Source organism: Pyrenophora tritici-repentis, chromosome 1, assembly GCF_003171515.1.
Source record: "Pyrenophora tritici-repentis strain M4 chromosome 1, whole genome shotgun sequence".
Classification (NCBI taxonomy): Eukaryota; Fungi; Ascomycota; class Dothideomycetes; order Pleosporales; family Pleosporaceae; genus Pyrenophora; species Pyrenophora tritici-repentis.
The window spans coordinates 2,913,888-2,929,009 of NC_089390.1; the positions used below are offsets into that span (position 1 = coordinate 2,913,888).

The window sequence follows — 15,122 nt, forward strand, 5'->3', positions numbered from 1 at the left end:
AGAGCTTCTTTGTGCCAGAAATACTTGACAGCGACAGTGTGGGTAAACCCATCTATTCTATTTCTAATAGATATGTCTGGCGCCTACAATGATTGTCGTGTGGTAGGGTGTCAAACATTCTATGTCACCCACCGTGGGAGTATGCCGATGCATCAAAATAGGCCATCTCGTTTGTGAATGGCGTGTGTGTGCTAAAGACGAGGGTTTCATGATTGGGTGATCGTCACATGTCAGGATGCAGTACTATAATCAACTTGAATGGTTTACTGCTTCCTCAGCTTGTTGAGCGCTGCCATGACGCCCTCGCTCATGTCTTCCTCTGCCTGCTTCCTCTTTGGCGGTTTGGAAGCAGCTGACTGCGCCTGGTTAGTGTCAGTTGCGCGATGCATTTCTGCTTCGCGCATTGCCTCTTCCTCGTCTTCGAAATCTTCAGCCGGACCATGGTCGGGTCGCTTGTCCGCATCTGATTCGGAAGTTGCAAAAGGAGCAGATCTCTCCAGTTCCCTTGCAAGAGGACCAGCATCGTCGACTCTTTGTTGTGCTGTTTCATCAGCAACTGTCGCGGTGATGGCTGGATTGCTATCTTGACCGACACGCCTGGCTGCCTTTTGGACCCTAAACGGCTCTCTGACTGCGTTGCACCATCGCTGAACCTTCTTGTCGCCCCACCCTGCAATCAGGCCAATCTCTTCGGGCCCGGCGTTGATGGCAGTGCGGATGCTGCCAAAGTTGGAGACCAAGCCAACGGCATCCGTCTTGTTGATGCTGCGGGGCACGGTGATGAAATCGACCATCTTTTCTGGGTACGTGCCAGCCTGTTGAGCGCGGATGCTGGTTGGCGCCGCATTCTCAAACGTCTTGAACAGCTCGAGGTAGCGGCCAGCCTCCTGAGCGCTCCAGCACAGCATGACAGTAACGTTGTTGACCAGTGACATCTTGGACAGCTCGCGCAGGGGGTCTTCATGGTTTTCGATGTCGACCATGGTCAGCAGGATGCGCAGATTGTACTGGCCCTTGAGGTCTCGAATGCGGTTGTAGATGTACTCTGGATGCAGACGGTGGTACTTGAGCGACAGGAAGAGGGCACATGTCGTGGCACCGACTACGTAGTCGGCGGGGATGTCTGAGTACTCCCACGCGACGGAGCGTACATTGTTCAGAATGGGATTTCCCTTTTGTCGTGGTGAGACTAGGATGGAGCTGGGACCGGATCGCGAAGGCAAGGCTTGGGGTTTCGGCTGCTGGACCTTGGGTGGTGGTGCAGGTGCACCAACAGCTGCATTTGTAGCAGCAGGCGCAGTCACAGCATCAGCAGCAGCAGCACGAGAGCGGCCGGCACCAGGCCGAATTTCATCCATTCTGGCCAGGGTCGGGCGGTGCGAGCATTTAATTGCAGGCGGCGCTTTGGTGTCTTGTCGTGTTTCGTATCCGTCGATGGACTGTTGACACACCCTAACAATAAAGGCGGTTTTAGCAGGGGTGGGCTCCAGGGCTACAGGCCAGGTCACGTGCGCGATCGAGACAGCGCTGAGCCCAAACCGCCGGTCAACCCCATCATCTCCTTCGCATCTTCACAACCTCACCCGCCCACGGCCCGCTCGCGCCCTCAACCACGACGACAACCCGCACATCGCCCCACACGTCACCCGCACCCGACGCCCGCGACTAATACAACCTCCGCCCTCGAATGCGCACTGTCGAGTAGAGCGCCCACCCTTTCTGCCGCGGTCGACCCGCGCGGACGACGCCAAGCGCTCCATTGCGAGCCCTTCCTGTCACCCCCAGGCTGCACGCCCACAGCCCGCCTACGAGCTCCGCCCTCGCTCGACACCCCCGCATACGGCCTCTATGTCGGATCACAGCGCAAAACGCCAACGCCTGGACTCGATCGGAAGATTCTCACCCGCAAGCCCGCCCTTTGACGTCGCTGCCAAGGCGAGCAGCCAGACGACAAAGACTCTTGTCCAGCCCCGGACACCCACCTCGCCACCCTACTCCTCGATGAATCCCATGACCAATGGAGGATTCGCCACGACTACTAACACCACGGTGTCGTCGGACAGGTCCCCCCAATCCTCGCTGCCCATGTCCTACTCGCACTCGCACTCGGCGACGTCGGCATCCAACCAGCATCCCTTTCCAACCCCCGCCAGCACCGCAGGCTTCATGTCCAGCGCCACTGTCGACAGCGACGGTGATGCGACGATGGAGGAAAGCGCCGACGATGACTCTGCCTCCCTAGCCCATCACAGACTCTCCAACCACAACCGGCGAGACGCTTCCGCCTACACAAAGGACGGTCGATTACGAGCTGCCCAGGGCATCAGCGGCTCCCAATTGTTCAAGATGGACAAGGAAAAGATTGAGACGTCACGGCCGCATCCGACGCAAAATTTCATCAGACTTTACCGGCTCGAACCGCTCGCTAGCTCTGTAGCACGCAATGACCCGGTAACAGGCGAGAAGATTAACAAGCTTCGCAAGTCCTACGAGGGCCATATAAAGCAGATGCAGATTGCCGGCAAGCCAAAGGCAACCAAGATGGACGGCGTCTTCCGCAACTTATTGGCCATACCGGACGAAATCTGGCAACCCAACCACGTGCAGAACAGGGAGCCGGCCAAGACTGCTCTGACGCCGGACGGCACCGCATTGCTTCCGGATTTCAGCGCCCTTGTCGATAGCGCCTTCGCCGGCATGGGTGCTGGCTCTTTACCCAACCACGATGCCGCCAAATACAAGGCATACCTAGGCACTGATGACGCTATCAAACCGAAAACCCAGGATGCGCCACTGCAACGGACGACACCATACACCTCGTCAGCACCCACACCAACAAACCACGTTAATAGGGGAGGTGTGAGACCAGAACGATCAGGGTCAAAACGCGCCTACACAGACGCTGCGTTCCAAGGCTACGGCGAAGGCTTCAACGACGACTACGCAGACTCGACAGGTGGAGAAGACACGCCAGGCAGTATGGCGAACAAGAGGCGGAAGCTCCAATTTGAACGAACATCGCACTCTGTGGAAGTAGGCGGTGCACGACGATAGCGACGTCGATTATTTCTTTGACAGCATTTTGTTTCCGGGTCTTTCCAACACGGGCGTTTAACAGGAAAATTTCCGGTCACGAAAGCAACGGCGGCGGCCTCGGGGCCTGCTCGGGATGCGAAAACCTGACCTTTACCAACACCACCACCACAAATCACCATCAGCACATCATTTATTATTGGCATAATGCGTAGCGGGAACGAGCGGGCGGTATGACGACCATGATATTCCTACCTATTATATACATGGGGAAACAGATTGGGGCGCCAGGGGACTTTGTTTTCTGATTTGCGCGAGATGGAGGGAGTCTTTTGAACAGCAACTATTTCGAAATGTGCATATTTGGGCGGCAGAACCCTCATGATACCCTTAGGATACCACATAGCATACGTGGGCCTACATAAAATGAAATCGAATCGTAAACTCTAAACACGCCGTCTTTTGTGCATGATGCCTCGAGATGAGTAGAACTTGGACACATGTATGCAATTGGAAAGACGGGCTTCTGAGCCAAGCTTCTCTGGGAACATGCCTTGTTCATTTTACATGCCATGTACAATATCTTATACATTTCATCTCCATCAAAGCTGATGATGATCTTGATACATCCCAAGGCCGATCTATTCCGTCTTCTCCTCAGGACCCTTTTCCTTGTCCTCCATATCCATCCTCCGTGCTTCAACAGTAAAGTACAAGCTCTTACTCGCGCCCTCCAAGGCACTGGTAAGACTGCCTCCAACACCCTGCAGCATGTGTACAAGCTGAGCACGGAGACCGTCGATACCGCCATCGATGCCACCAACCCATTTAGTACCATCGACATCAAACACCTTGCCCTCTACCCTCGCACCCAGAAGCATCAACTTCTGCAGACCAACCTGTACAGAAGGCTCGTAGTAATCTGGATTCGCCTTTCGGCTCGGCGCGGGGAAATTGGGCTTCAAAGGCGCGAGGATAGACAGCACAGTCTTGAGATACTGCGGTGCTACATCGGGAAACGCAACAACGGCCAGCGGCCCCGATAACAGCGGCTCCAATTCCAATTTCAGTTTCCTGTTATTCGCAATCTCGTATGCACGTCTTGACAATCCGTGACTGAAGCGCTCGTCGTCTGCCTCGTTGCTCGTCTGCGCTATCTGCGCGCTGGTAGGTGTCCGGGGATCGGTAGGGTGTTGTGCGTGATCCAGCATCGAAGCCTTGGGGTTGAAGAACTCTACAACTCGTAGGGCGCTGGCGAAGATGTTGGTTTGTATGACTTGCATTTTAATTTCTTCGCCCAGCGTCTCCTGTCCGTTCTTCAGGCGCTGCTCATCCAGCTTCCGCAGGGCAATGGCCAGCTCCCTTCGTATACTCATCCATTCTACCGCTTTGACGTTGTTGTGCTGGAATATGAGTATCAAGGGCGAGGAGCGCAGTAGCGACTGGTATTGGCGATGTAGTTGTGTTTTGCGGACCTCTGGCGGCTTGTGAGACGGTGGTTGGGTGGGCGGATATCGTAAGACGGGAGGTGCGGATTTGTATGTTTGTTGGAGAGGTGGTGCAGGCGTGGTTGCTACAGTCGCGTAGGTTGCAACTGCAGGTAGAGAAGTGGCATGCCTTGGGCGTGGGGTGCAGGCGCGGAGGGCCCGTGGTCGTATGTGTATTCGTGGCGGCATCCTGCAATCTTATTACTACTCTGAAACAGCGATTCCTCTTGAAGGCGCAACAGGGACACTTACGTGAGGTGTGGTTGCGTCGCAATTGCGGGATGGGTTCGCATATCCAAATATTTCCATGCGTTTGAGATTCAATCCTGGTCTGTGCTCAGAGTCTACAGACAGCACATCTTCCCGTGTCGCAAACCACTAAAGACGTGCAATACTGATTGCGTCTCTTCGGCCTCTGATTACTTGGTTTAGATTCGTATTTTGACCATCTTTGCCGGGTTCAATCGACTACGGTCGTGGTAGTGCACGAATGGCGGCTCATATATGGCAAGCTGCACGGCAACTGCAAATACGGAGGACATCATCTCGCTACTTCCAGATCGCTAGATACATATCCGTAAGGCGATTTTTTTGGATGGTTCCTTAGTAAACACCCCTCTGACTTTCGATCAAGACAGACCCGAGAAATCGACTTTCCAAGTTTTGGGCACCAACGGGAGGTATATCACCACACGATGGTGACCAAGGCAAGTACATTCCACGTCAGATACAATCGGCCTGTTAACAGTCATCAAGACGAATCCCACTCTCTTCTCGTGAGAGGTGGCTTTTTACGTCAGGTACTTGCCGATAACCCTTTCGCTTTGGGACTACTTGGCTCATCACGTGTAGGCACACTCGGGAGTGTTCCACCTTTTACCACTAGGTCTACGCGTACAAAACAAGCTCGAAGGACTCATAGATAAGCACATGAATTCTATCGGGGCTTCAAAAGTCTCACTCTCCTCCATCACTACGGAAGCATTATGGCGGCAGTCAGGTCGCTACTCTGCCAATTCAGAACTTCTGCGTATCAAAGACAGAAGAGAGACTGGCTTCCTGTTATCACCGACTCATGAAGAGGAAATTACAGCTCTTGTGGCCAGCATGGTACATTCGTACAAGGACCTGCCGTTACGATTGTATCAGATAGGGCGCAAGTACCGCGACGAACGACGGCCAAGAGGTGGACTACTACGGGCGAAGGAGTTTATGATGAAAGATCTCTACACATTCGACTCCTCGCCAAAAGCTGCACTCGAGACGTACGAATCGGTACGAGATGCATACAACAATCTCTTCAATGAGCTCAAACTACCTTATCTTGTGGCAGACGCCGACTCCGGCAACATGGGAGGGAAGTTGAGCCATGAATACCACTTTGCGTCACCCAAGGGTGAAGACTACATCTTCTCTTGTCAATCATGCGAGTATGTTGTGAATGAGGAGCTCGTCGAGAAAAACACCGGCCCTGCAGCACCGAAAACCAGCGACTCGCTCATTTTCACCGGCATAAGCGTTGACAAGAAGACAGCAATCAACATTCACATTCCAAAACCATATGGACTAGGGGTGGACAAGGTATCATGGGACGGTGTCTCTGCCTTTGTCAACTTGCACGCCGTCAAAAAAGCATTGCCCAAAGATATTGAAATTGACACGGGCATTGAAACCTTAACCTTGAGGTCCCTCCTCTCGACAACTACCGAAACTATAGATGTGTACGACCCCGCCATTGCCAACGCCCCATCTACCTGTAGTATAGATATCACGCTCACCAAGCCCGGCGATCCTTGCCCTCGCTGCGCCACCGGCAAACTGAACATCCAAAAAGCCATCGAGGTGGGCCACACTTTCCATCTTGGTACCCGATACAGTGTACCCTTAAACGCAGTCATAGCACTACGGGATCAGAACCTCTCTTCCCCAGTACACATGGGATGTCATGGAATCGGCGTCTCGCGCATCATCGGTGCAGTAGCGTCCCTACTCTCAGATGCTAGAGGCCTTAATTGGCCAAGAGTCATCGCCCCCTATGAAGCCATTGTTCTCAGTGATCCGAAAACAGAAGAAGAAGATACTACAGAGGTGTACGATGCGCTTCGTGGAGAGGAGAGGAATCCTGATATCGACCTAGTGCTTGATGACCGAGCAGGAAAAAGTCTAGGTTGGAAGCTGAAAGATGCTGACTTAATTGGATATCCGGTTGTCGTTGTGCTGGGTAGGAGTTGGAAGGACAAGAAAGTAGAGATTCAATGTCGAAGATTGGGGGTCAAGAAGGATGTCGATTTGAAGGAATTGAGGACCGAGGCTCTAGCATTGTTGGAGCAGTTGTAGGATCCTGTGGAGAGTGCTAGATATGAAAGGTTATAGAATATGTACCACTATCAATGCGGCCAATGCGCCGAATGTAGATAATACTACTTCGACTGAGTGCAACGCAGATTGATTGCAGTTGAAAAGGCAGATAAAACTCCCATCACAAGCAATTGACATCTTGAGTACGTCTTCTACATACTGCAAGATCAACAAGGTCTAAGGTATGCCTTTTTCCTGTTGAAATCTCAGTTGTTCGAGATGAAATATTCCACAAACGCCTCAGCGCTAAGCAGCTGCGATGACGTCTCGAGCTGCACCAACATCAATTGCATGTATCAACAATACACAAATATCAGAACTCACAGCCTTTCCAAACTTACCGCTTCTGCAACCACTCTTCCTCTACGTTTTTGTTTCACTGCCAGCAATTCGCATAAACATAGACACACAATGAGCGACACCACCATCTCCATTCTCCGCGCAATCGCAACAATCGCACCAGCTATATACACCGGTACCACATACCCACCTCCTCCCACACCAACTCAACCAAGAGCCCCAAGCTAACAACGAACACAAACCCTTAGGTTTCACATTCGCCTACACCCACGTCGCCATGCCCCCCTTGACAACGCACGCCCCACCCAAACTCCTCGCGAAACAATGGTTTCAAGCCTACGAATTTGCGCCCGCCTACGTAGGCCCAATGATCCTCCTCGGTGCCTCTAGCAACGCCCTGCTCGCCTGTTTCACGTCTTCGTCTTCGTCGATAATAGCAAAGGGACTATACATTGTTGCAGCGGGTGCAATGGCTAGTGTTGTACCGTATACGATGCTGTATATGGAGTCTGGGGTCAACGGCGCGGGCAAGTGCAAGGTACAGGAACTATTGCGTGAGGAGGGGTTTCTACTAAAGGCAAAAGGTAAAGGTAAAGTGACGGATTGGGATAGTGCGAGTGAGAGGGCAAGGAGGTGGGCAGAGACTGTGGATATGAAGGTTATTGTGCAGACGTGGGCGAGGACGAATGCGTGGAGGTACATTATTAGTGGGGTTGCTACAGTACTTAGTGCGGCTGCTACCGTGTTTGTATGAGTGTTGTTGTAGTCGTTATCAAGTTGAGTCAGTATCATTGATTAAAGATACTTTCATCTTACAATGACGTTCAGATACATGACAAAATATGCTTTTACCGCAATCGAATAAATATAATACAGTTGAGTGAGATATTGTTTAACTTACCTGCCATGTAGACTTCTGCATGGATCGCCCACTCGCACAATGAGGCCATTCAAACACTCTTGTATATGAGCCAAGTCAGTGCTTCCAACTGGCTCCTCAATGGGTCGACAACTATCATACAGATTATACCATATTCATACATCGTCCCAATGTCCTCATAGCACAAGCAAAAGAATAAATGACGCGAGTACTCATGACCTGTCATTTGCTCTTCTCTCATGCGCCACATGCGCCCTCATGGCGGACCCTACGACATCTGTGGTCGGCAATACTTGCACTTCAGCCTGGTGGGAGTTGCCTTCTTCGCTTGACATTGAGCTTCGTTTATCATTCAACTGTTCGATACTCGCAGCGAGCGAACGTCGTTGTCTCAGTGTCATTTTTAGTGGACGTCGGAGGGGAGCGTCATCGCCCTCTCGTGGCTCAGGTTTTGATATATCAGTTCCAGCCTTTTGCCATGCGCGCTGGTGCTCTTGGATAAGCTCGGTTTCCATCTGCCTGATGCTCCTTTCGACATTTGGTTTGCCTTTTTTCTGGACCGGCGAGACGCTCTTTGCAGGCTTCTGTATTTCCAAAGGCTTCACCTGTTCTTGTTTCGATACCGGGGCTGACACTGGTTCCTCTTCATGAGATGTGACAGGAGCTGCCATTGTCTCTTCCTGGGTGGATTCTGGAGTGTCCTCGTGCCACTTTATTCTGCGTTGCTCCCGCAATTTTGCCCGTCGTTCAAGTCTCTTGCTGCCTTGTCTCTGTCTAAGAATTATTTCTGCTAACTGTTCTTGAAAGAGGGCATAAACATGGCACGGCTTTCCCCGCCTTTTCAGTGTTCCTGCTTTTGTGTTCGCAATATTCCATGCGTGTTGTCGGAGACCAGCAGGGAGGGGTGCCTCATCTTCCTGCATCCCTGCCTTTAATTCCTCCTTCCGCCACTTTATTTCCTTCTTTTCTCTTTCACTCAATCCATCTGGCTCTCTGTGGTCTTCTTCCTCTTTCTGAATTTGCTGCTCTCCGTCATTCTGTTTCCGGGCTTCTAGCTCTGTATATTTCTGCTCTTCCGACTCCTTTTCTTCGTGAGCTTCTGGCACATTTTGATCCTGAGTTTCCAGCACCTTCTCTTCTTGAACGTCGGAGTTATTTTGTGCCTGATTTTTTAGCTCATTTTCTTCGTGAACTTCTGGCACCTTTTGTGCCTGAGCTTCTAGCTCGTTCTTTTCTTGACCGTCAGAGTCCCTTTGTGCCTGAGCTTCTAGCTCTTTCTCTTCTTGGACAGCAGAGCCCTTTTGTGCCTGAGCTTCCACCTCCTTCTCTTCTTGGACATTGGATTCCTTCTGTGTCTGGACCACTAGCTCCTTTTCTCCTTGAGTGTCGGGTTCATGCTGTGTCTGGGCCTCTAGCTTCTGCTGTTTCTGAAGTTCTACCTCCTGTTGTTTCTGAGTCCCTAGCTTCTGTTGTTTCTGGGCCTCTATTTCCTGCTGTCTCTGAGCCTCGAGTTCTTTTTTCCTCTGAGCTTCTAGTTTCTGTTGTTTCTGAGCCTCTAGTTCCTTTTTCTTCTGAGCTTCTAGTTTCTGTTGTTTCTGAGCCTCTAGTTCCTTTTTCTTCTGAGCTTCTAGTTTCTGTTGTTTCTGAGCTTCTAGTTCCTGGTTTTTCTGAGCTTCTAGTTCCCTTTTCTTCTGAGCCTTTAGCTCCTTGTTTCTTTGGTCTTCTAGTCTCTTCTTCTCCTGAGCCTCTAACTCCTTTTTCTTGGCCTCTTGCTCCTTTTGCTTCTGTTTCTCTTTCTGTATTTCCTGCTTCTTCATACTCTGCAAGGCTATCTCCTTCTCCCTTACCTTCTGTCGTTCTTTCTTCTCTTGCTCCTGTAATAGCTTCATCTTCTCTCTCTCTTTTCGTGCCTCTTTTCGTCTCTGCTTCATTGAAAAGGGTTCTTGTCCCAGCAGCTTCTGCGTATATTGTCTCAAGTAGTCCCCGATAGTGGTCGACTCCACTTCTGTAGTAGCTCTGTCCGCGAAATCTGCCGAGTTCGATTTCTCAGTTTCTGGAGACGTATTTAGGGCCTTCTGCTTGGTCATATTGACCATGTCCTTGTCTAGCTGTGCTTGTGGTTGCACACCATAGAGAAATTGGGAGAAAAGACTGGTCCACGTTGTTTTTGACTGGTCGATCGCATTCTCTTTCATAGCCTCCGCCTGAGAAGCCTTCTCTTTTCTTCGTAACTCTGCCTTTTTGCGAGACGCGGCCATACTTTTCTGGTCTTGTTCTCGCTCTATGCTTTCGACCAACCGCTGTGCTGCGTTTTCTTTTCGCTCTCTCTCAGCTATGCTATCGTCGTCCCTCCTCAGATACCTGTTCTGGTCCAGTTTAAGCGTATTGATAACACGTTTGACTGCTTCAACGTCATGTCCTGAATCTATGTAAACAGCACCAAGAAGAGCTTCAAACGTCTCTGCTACCTGGTTGGGTGTGGCGCTAGTAGCTCCCGTTGCGAGTATAAGATTTTTGTGAAGGTTGATTTGCAGACCCTGGGTATTGAGGGCAGCTCTGGTCACGGTTTTCAGACTCATAGCTGTATAGTTCGCTGGTATGATGTCAGTTGGAACTTTGAACCTCCGTGAAGGACAAACCTAATGTGTTTCCCGTATAGAACCAAATTTCACTCAAAGCTAAGTCGAGTGCCCGATCGCCCAACAAAGCCAAACGTCTGTTGCAATCGGTATTGATGACAACGCCTTGGAAGTAGAGTGGCGTGGTGCTATTTGTTTGCTTGAGTGCCTCTATGCAGTACAACTTGTATTTGAAGGTGTACCCGATACTTTCTTCTACGCGTCCCACTCTTGCCGCTGCATCCAACAGTTCATGATGAGGGAATGGTGCAGGTGCATACCATTTCAACTTCTGATTCTCGAGCGTAAAGTAGACTCGGTCTCTTCTTTCAAATAATTCAGGTATACGTGCTTTTGGGCCGAAATGCTGGCGCAACGCGCCACGAGTGCCCCAGAAGTAGTCGTTCACGCGGTGTTGATACGGGATAGTCTTGCGTAAGTTCTCCTTGAACAGCCGTGAAATGCGGCCATGGCCAAGCTTGTCAAACATGGCGCTTATTGCACGATAACGACGTCACCTCTACCAAGCCTTCTTAGGATGATGTTTCTTGTATCTCTGATGTGAATTACGCTGTTGGACTTGACGAAAAACTGAGAAAAGTGAGTGAGGCTCTAGCTGCGAGTCCTGATTGGGCGACGAACTCCGGTCGCAGGCCACATACCAACGCACCACCAAAAGCCGTACTGACTGGCTTACAGGCCAATTTTCCTGATTCAGAGTGCCTTGAGACATATCTCACTCACGATATGTGAGCTTGGTGGCTGTGATTGATGAAACCGATAACGGATTTCGTGGTCGAAAGTGCGAAAAAGCTTCGGACGATGAAATCTCTAGCGTGTTCGGCCGCACAGACGGCTGCAGGGCGGTTGCCACCGCATTAGGCACTGCATTCCTCGTCACCTCTCAATTGATATTCTTGAGATTATATAGAGCGGCTGCGACTCATCTGTTATCCTTAGTAATAGTGCCTACGATCAGGTTTCGATGTGCATAACGGCTGGGAGAACAAATCTTCCAATGCCGTAGGCCTCCATCGGCATATTTACAGGATCCTTGAAACACCATACATGTACCTCATCAAATTCTATAGTTGAGCTCTTCAGTAAGTAAAGAATGGCGAAAGATATTATATCTAGAGTCTCATCGGCCTAATATATGGCTTTACTAGGTAAACACCAATCTAGCTAGGATCATATAATACGACGAGGGTGTGCATTATCTTGATATTATAGGTCTAGTAAGGGCAAACTCTGTTTGTTCGGCTTTCTCAGAGAGCAATGTGACGATATAGCTACCAAATCTGAATTGTGCTCTTGCTAGCACATCTTCGGTATAAGTAGCACCTGGCCTTTATGATGCGCGACTCTTCGTTCATACTGTATAATGTCCTACGTGTTGTTGGCTGATTGACTGACCTATGATCTCGTGAGAAAAGACGATTAGGTTCCTAGTATAGACAAAAGGGCTGGGTGTTGGTGTTGGGCATATTCGTGTAAACAGGTGAGCTAATTGGTAATTCTGTATATCGACGTGTCCGCTACTTGCGCACTTGTACAAGCTGATGATAACTCGACTTCACATATTTATCTCCAGTACCGAATGAGTTCTGACGAGTGTTGTATTGCATATCTACGGAGAACACATGCCAGGATAACAACTACTATGTCAATCATAGCCTTAGACGGGCATATCTTCATGGCCATACAGGCCACATCTTGACATGCAAACCAAACCTTATCAGGTCTACTATCTTTAGGCAGCACGGCCATCCTCGATACTGCCTTATTTCGGCCGCACACTCTGTGGGTTGTGGAACACATCTCCCGCGTCGACCCAGCTCTTGATAGTTTGCAGTCTTTCCGAATTTATTCCCCAATAAGCCTTTGCGCTGCTGTTACCCAGTGCAGTATCTACGTAGCCTGGATACGCACCCCAATATCCACCTGGATTTGATTCCATGATAACGCTGTTTACGCGATTGAGGAACTCGTGAGTATCGTCCTTGACCTAAGAAAAGGTTAGTATGCGTCAGGCGGTTCGTGTCAAAGATTGGGTTTTACTGACCCTGCCCAGTAGGTTTATAGCATATGACTGTTGAAAGAAAATCGCGTCACGGTGGCCGTAAGATGTTTCAGTCGTAGGCACATCACTGATGGCACCGCCCTCGAGATCCCAGATGACGAACCACACCGCACCACCTTTATCCGCCTTGTCGATGTAATTGAAGAGTTTGTCGACCGTCGCATCGTCCATTATCTCGTCTTTTTTAAAGCCCAGAGATTTAGAGTAGAAATGAGCCGGGATGCCTCCACCAGCTCGCAAAGCCAAGCTTTCGCCCCAATGACCTACAACCCCGAGCCAATTCTTCACTTCGGTATTGTTGGATATCATATCAGCTGGGAGACGAGAGGTAATGTCTAGGCTGTCGAACTCTGCCTGGGTGCCGAAGAATGTACCGGTGACGACTGTAATAGCTTCGCTCAATACGAACGTGCTCGCAAACTTCCTGGAAACACTGGGATCAGTTGTAAGTTTCTGCCACTGCTTAAACGCATTGGCCCGAGACGCAACAGAGCCGCCCTGTAAGGTGTACGAGTACAACACTGAGCTGCTGGGTTCAGGATAGGTGCGTACTTTGAACTCGGTGACGACTGCGACGCTGGCTGCAGCTCCCCGTATGGCAAAGAAGAGGTCTTCATTTTGTGTCTTTGAAGCTCGTACGATTTGACCATTGGCTAGGACTGCTTCCACTTCTTCAATACTATCCAGGGTCAAGCCATACATGCGCGAAAGAGGTCCTAGGCCACCTATCGTCCCGTGGCCACCGAACCCGATTTGAGGGGATGTGCCATGGGGGATGACACGGTTGCCATTTTCATGTAGACGCTTGGAGACATCGCCAAGCAGGGTTCCAGGACCGATGGTAGCTTGCCAAGTAGAAGTATCCATGGAGAACTGCTTGAACTTCTGCATATCGATAACAATGGCACCGTCCCCATCTCCAAGGGCAAAATTGGCATACGAGTGCCCGCCGGAGCGCGCCTGGACTTTCTTATCGTATGTCGTAGCGCATTTGATGATCTGAGCGACTTCCTTTGTGCTTCCTGGGTATGTGACTGCAATCGGGTTGACTGGATAGTCAAGGTTGTATGGCTTGACATCCGTCAACTGGAAAAGCAGTTTGTCATGGAAAGCATAGCTTCCAAGGGGGCTTGTGGCGACTTTGAGACAATCCTCAAGAGGATTTGACTGAACACCACTTGATCCTTGGCCCATAGCGTAGGTGTATAGGTGGAAGTATCCTTGACACGTAGTTAGCTACTGGCTTCCAAGATCCCGTTATTTTTGAAATCTCACACTGAATAGGAAGATCTACTTGCGAGCGTGAGCAGTTCTAGGTACGAAGGCACTTATTATACAACGTCGCTGATTAGGAATGATCCACCTGGGTACCGAAATGACACCGCCAACATGGATATGCTTACGCTTGGCAATAGTCAAGTTCGCGAGAACACGGGTAAGAAAACGCGTGGCCAATGTCTGAGTGTCATTTTAATGAATACCTGCATAGTCGATGTGCTTTTATTGCGAGTATCCGGCTTCCGAAGTGCGGAGCGGCAGCAGGATGCGGTCCACGCCCGAGAAACTGGCATGCAATGATCAACTTGCAGTAAACTCTTGTGTCGGGACCATCTATGATCCGCGTTTAGTACGAGCTTTGGGCCCATGCCGAGTTATGCCGTTGCCTCATGACTTGTGATAGGATCGCCACTTATCCGCGTGCATGTACGCCTTCTTCCCCAATGGTTCAGCCCGCAATTATCCACAATGCAATTCCATCATCATCTGAGACCGCATCCATGGTAGAGTATTAGATTAGACTGAAGAGACCCTTGAATACCTCTCGTTTTAAGCTCTGGTACACTGAAGCGGCCCGCATCTAGCACGAAGCTTACATGCAAGGCGAATCCCTCCGGTATACCACAGATATTGGTCAGACGTCATCAACCATCGAGCTGTATCTGGGAAAGGGGCACTGAGAAGTGTTCATGGCCATGACTAGCGCAGGTAAATAACAGCAAATGGAATGGCGTGAGGCGTTGCACGTAAGATATTTCCGACGTCCCCCCGTTCCTCCGATATCACGCCTTCAGAAGCAAATTGCATACTGTGCCCTCTTTCTGTTCTCAAGTGAATGCTCTCGCAGCAAACTCAAGTAAAACCAGGTACTGTATTGCGGCACTTGAGAAGGACATGTGATTCGAACGTGACTAATAGTACGTGTTGAGTGTCGAAGGTTAGATGTGGCGTGTGCAGCGATCGTGATGCAGGGATCAGTGAGGGTCATACCCTGAATACCAAACGTTGCCGATACTGATGCCATTGCATACACAATTGCATGTATCGAAATTGAGCAGAGTTCCATGGAAACATTGCAAACCGCA

At 50.3% G+C, this 15,122-nt stretch overlaps 7 protein-coding genes across 7 annotated transcripts; 3 read left to right on the forward strand and 4 right to left on the reverse strand.

Annotated features, from left to right (window-relative positions):
* Positions 1 to 263: 263 nt before the first annotated feature.
* PtrM4_011650 (RAD10, Nucleotide excision repair endonuclease NEF1, RAD10 subunit) lies at positions 264 to 1,760 on the reverse strand (the record flags this gene model as incomplete). The annotated part of the gene is made up of 2 exons (XM_001931104.2): positions 264 to 1,189; positions 1,715 to 1,760. The coding sequence occupies 2 exons, from the start codon at positions 1,758 to 1,760 to the stop codon at positions 264 to 266; spliced, it is 972 nt and encodes a 323-aa protein (XP_001931139.2).
* An 88-nt stretch (positions 1,761 to 1,848) lies between these two features.
* Positions 1,849 to 3,054, forward strand: PtrM4_011660 (Rox3 multi-domain protein; the record flags this gene model as incomplete). The annotated part of the gene is made up of 1 exon (XM_001931105.1): positions 1,849 to 3,054. The coding sequence occupies one exon, from the start codon at positions 1,849 to 1,851 to the stop codon at positions 3,052 to 3,054; it is 1,206 nt and encodes a 401-aa protein (XP_001931140.1).
* A 620-nt stretch (positions 3,055 to 3,674) lies between these two features.
* Positions 3,675 to 4,709, reverse strand: PtrM4_011670 (mitochondrial 54S ribosomal protein uL10m; the record flags this gene model as incomplete). Its single annotated transcript, XM_001931106.2, has 1 exon — positions 3,675 to 4,709. The coding sequence occupies one exon, from the start codon at positions 4,707 to 4,709 to the stop codon at positions 3,675 to 3,677; it is 1,035 nt and encodes a 344-aa protein (XP_001931141.1).
* A 741-nt stretch (positions 4,710 to 5,450) lies between these two features.
* On the forward strand, positions 5,451 to 6,857 carry PtrM4_011680 (ProS, Prolyl-tRNA synthetase; the record flags this gene model as incomplete). The annotated part of the gene is made up of 1 exon (XM_001931107.2): positions 5,451 to 6,857. The coding sequence occupies one exon, from the start codon at positions 5,451 to 5,453 to the stop codon at positions 6,855 to 6,857; it is 1,407 nt and encodes a 468-aa protein (XP_001931142.2).
* Positions 6,858 to 7,289: 432 nt separating this feature from the next.
* On the forward strand, positions 7,290 to 7,932 carry PtrM4_011690 (DUF1772 domain containing protein; the record flags this gene model as incomplete). The annotated part of the gene is made up of 2 exons (XM_001931108.1): positions 7,290 to 7,353; positions 7,427 to 7,932. The coding sequence occupies 2 exons, from the start codon at positions 7,290 to 7,292 to the stop codon at positions 7,930 to 7,932; spliced, it is 570 nt and encodes a 189-aa protein (XP_001931143.1).
* A 338-nt stretch (positions 7,933 to 8,270) lies between these two features.
* On the reverse strand, positions 8,271 to 11,166 carry PtrM4_011700 (Trichoplein multi-domain protein; the record flags this gene model as incomplete). Its single annotated transcript, XM_001931109.1, has 2 exons — positions 8,271 to 10,651; positions 10,698 to 11,166. The coding sequence occupies 2 exons, from the start codon at positions 11,164 to 11,166 to the stop codon at positions 8,271 to 8,273; spliced, it is 2,850 nt and encodes a 949-aa protein (XP_001931144.1).
* A 1,293-nt stretch (positions 11,167 to 12,459) lies between these two features.
* On the reverse strand, positions 12,460 to 13,953 carry PtrM4_011710 (GlcD, FAD-FMN-containing dehydrogenase; the record flags this gene model as incomplete). Its single annotated transcript, XM_001931110.1, has 2 exons — positions 12,460 to 12,684; positions 12,742 to 13,953. 2 exons carry the CDS (start codon positions 13,951 to 13,953, stop codon positions 12,460 to 12,462), a joined length of 1,437 nt encoding a protein of 478 aa, XP_001931145.1.
* Positions 13,954 to 15,122: the final 1,169 nt, after the last annotated feature.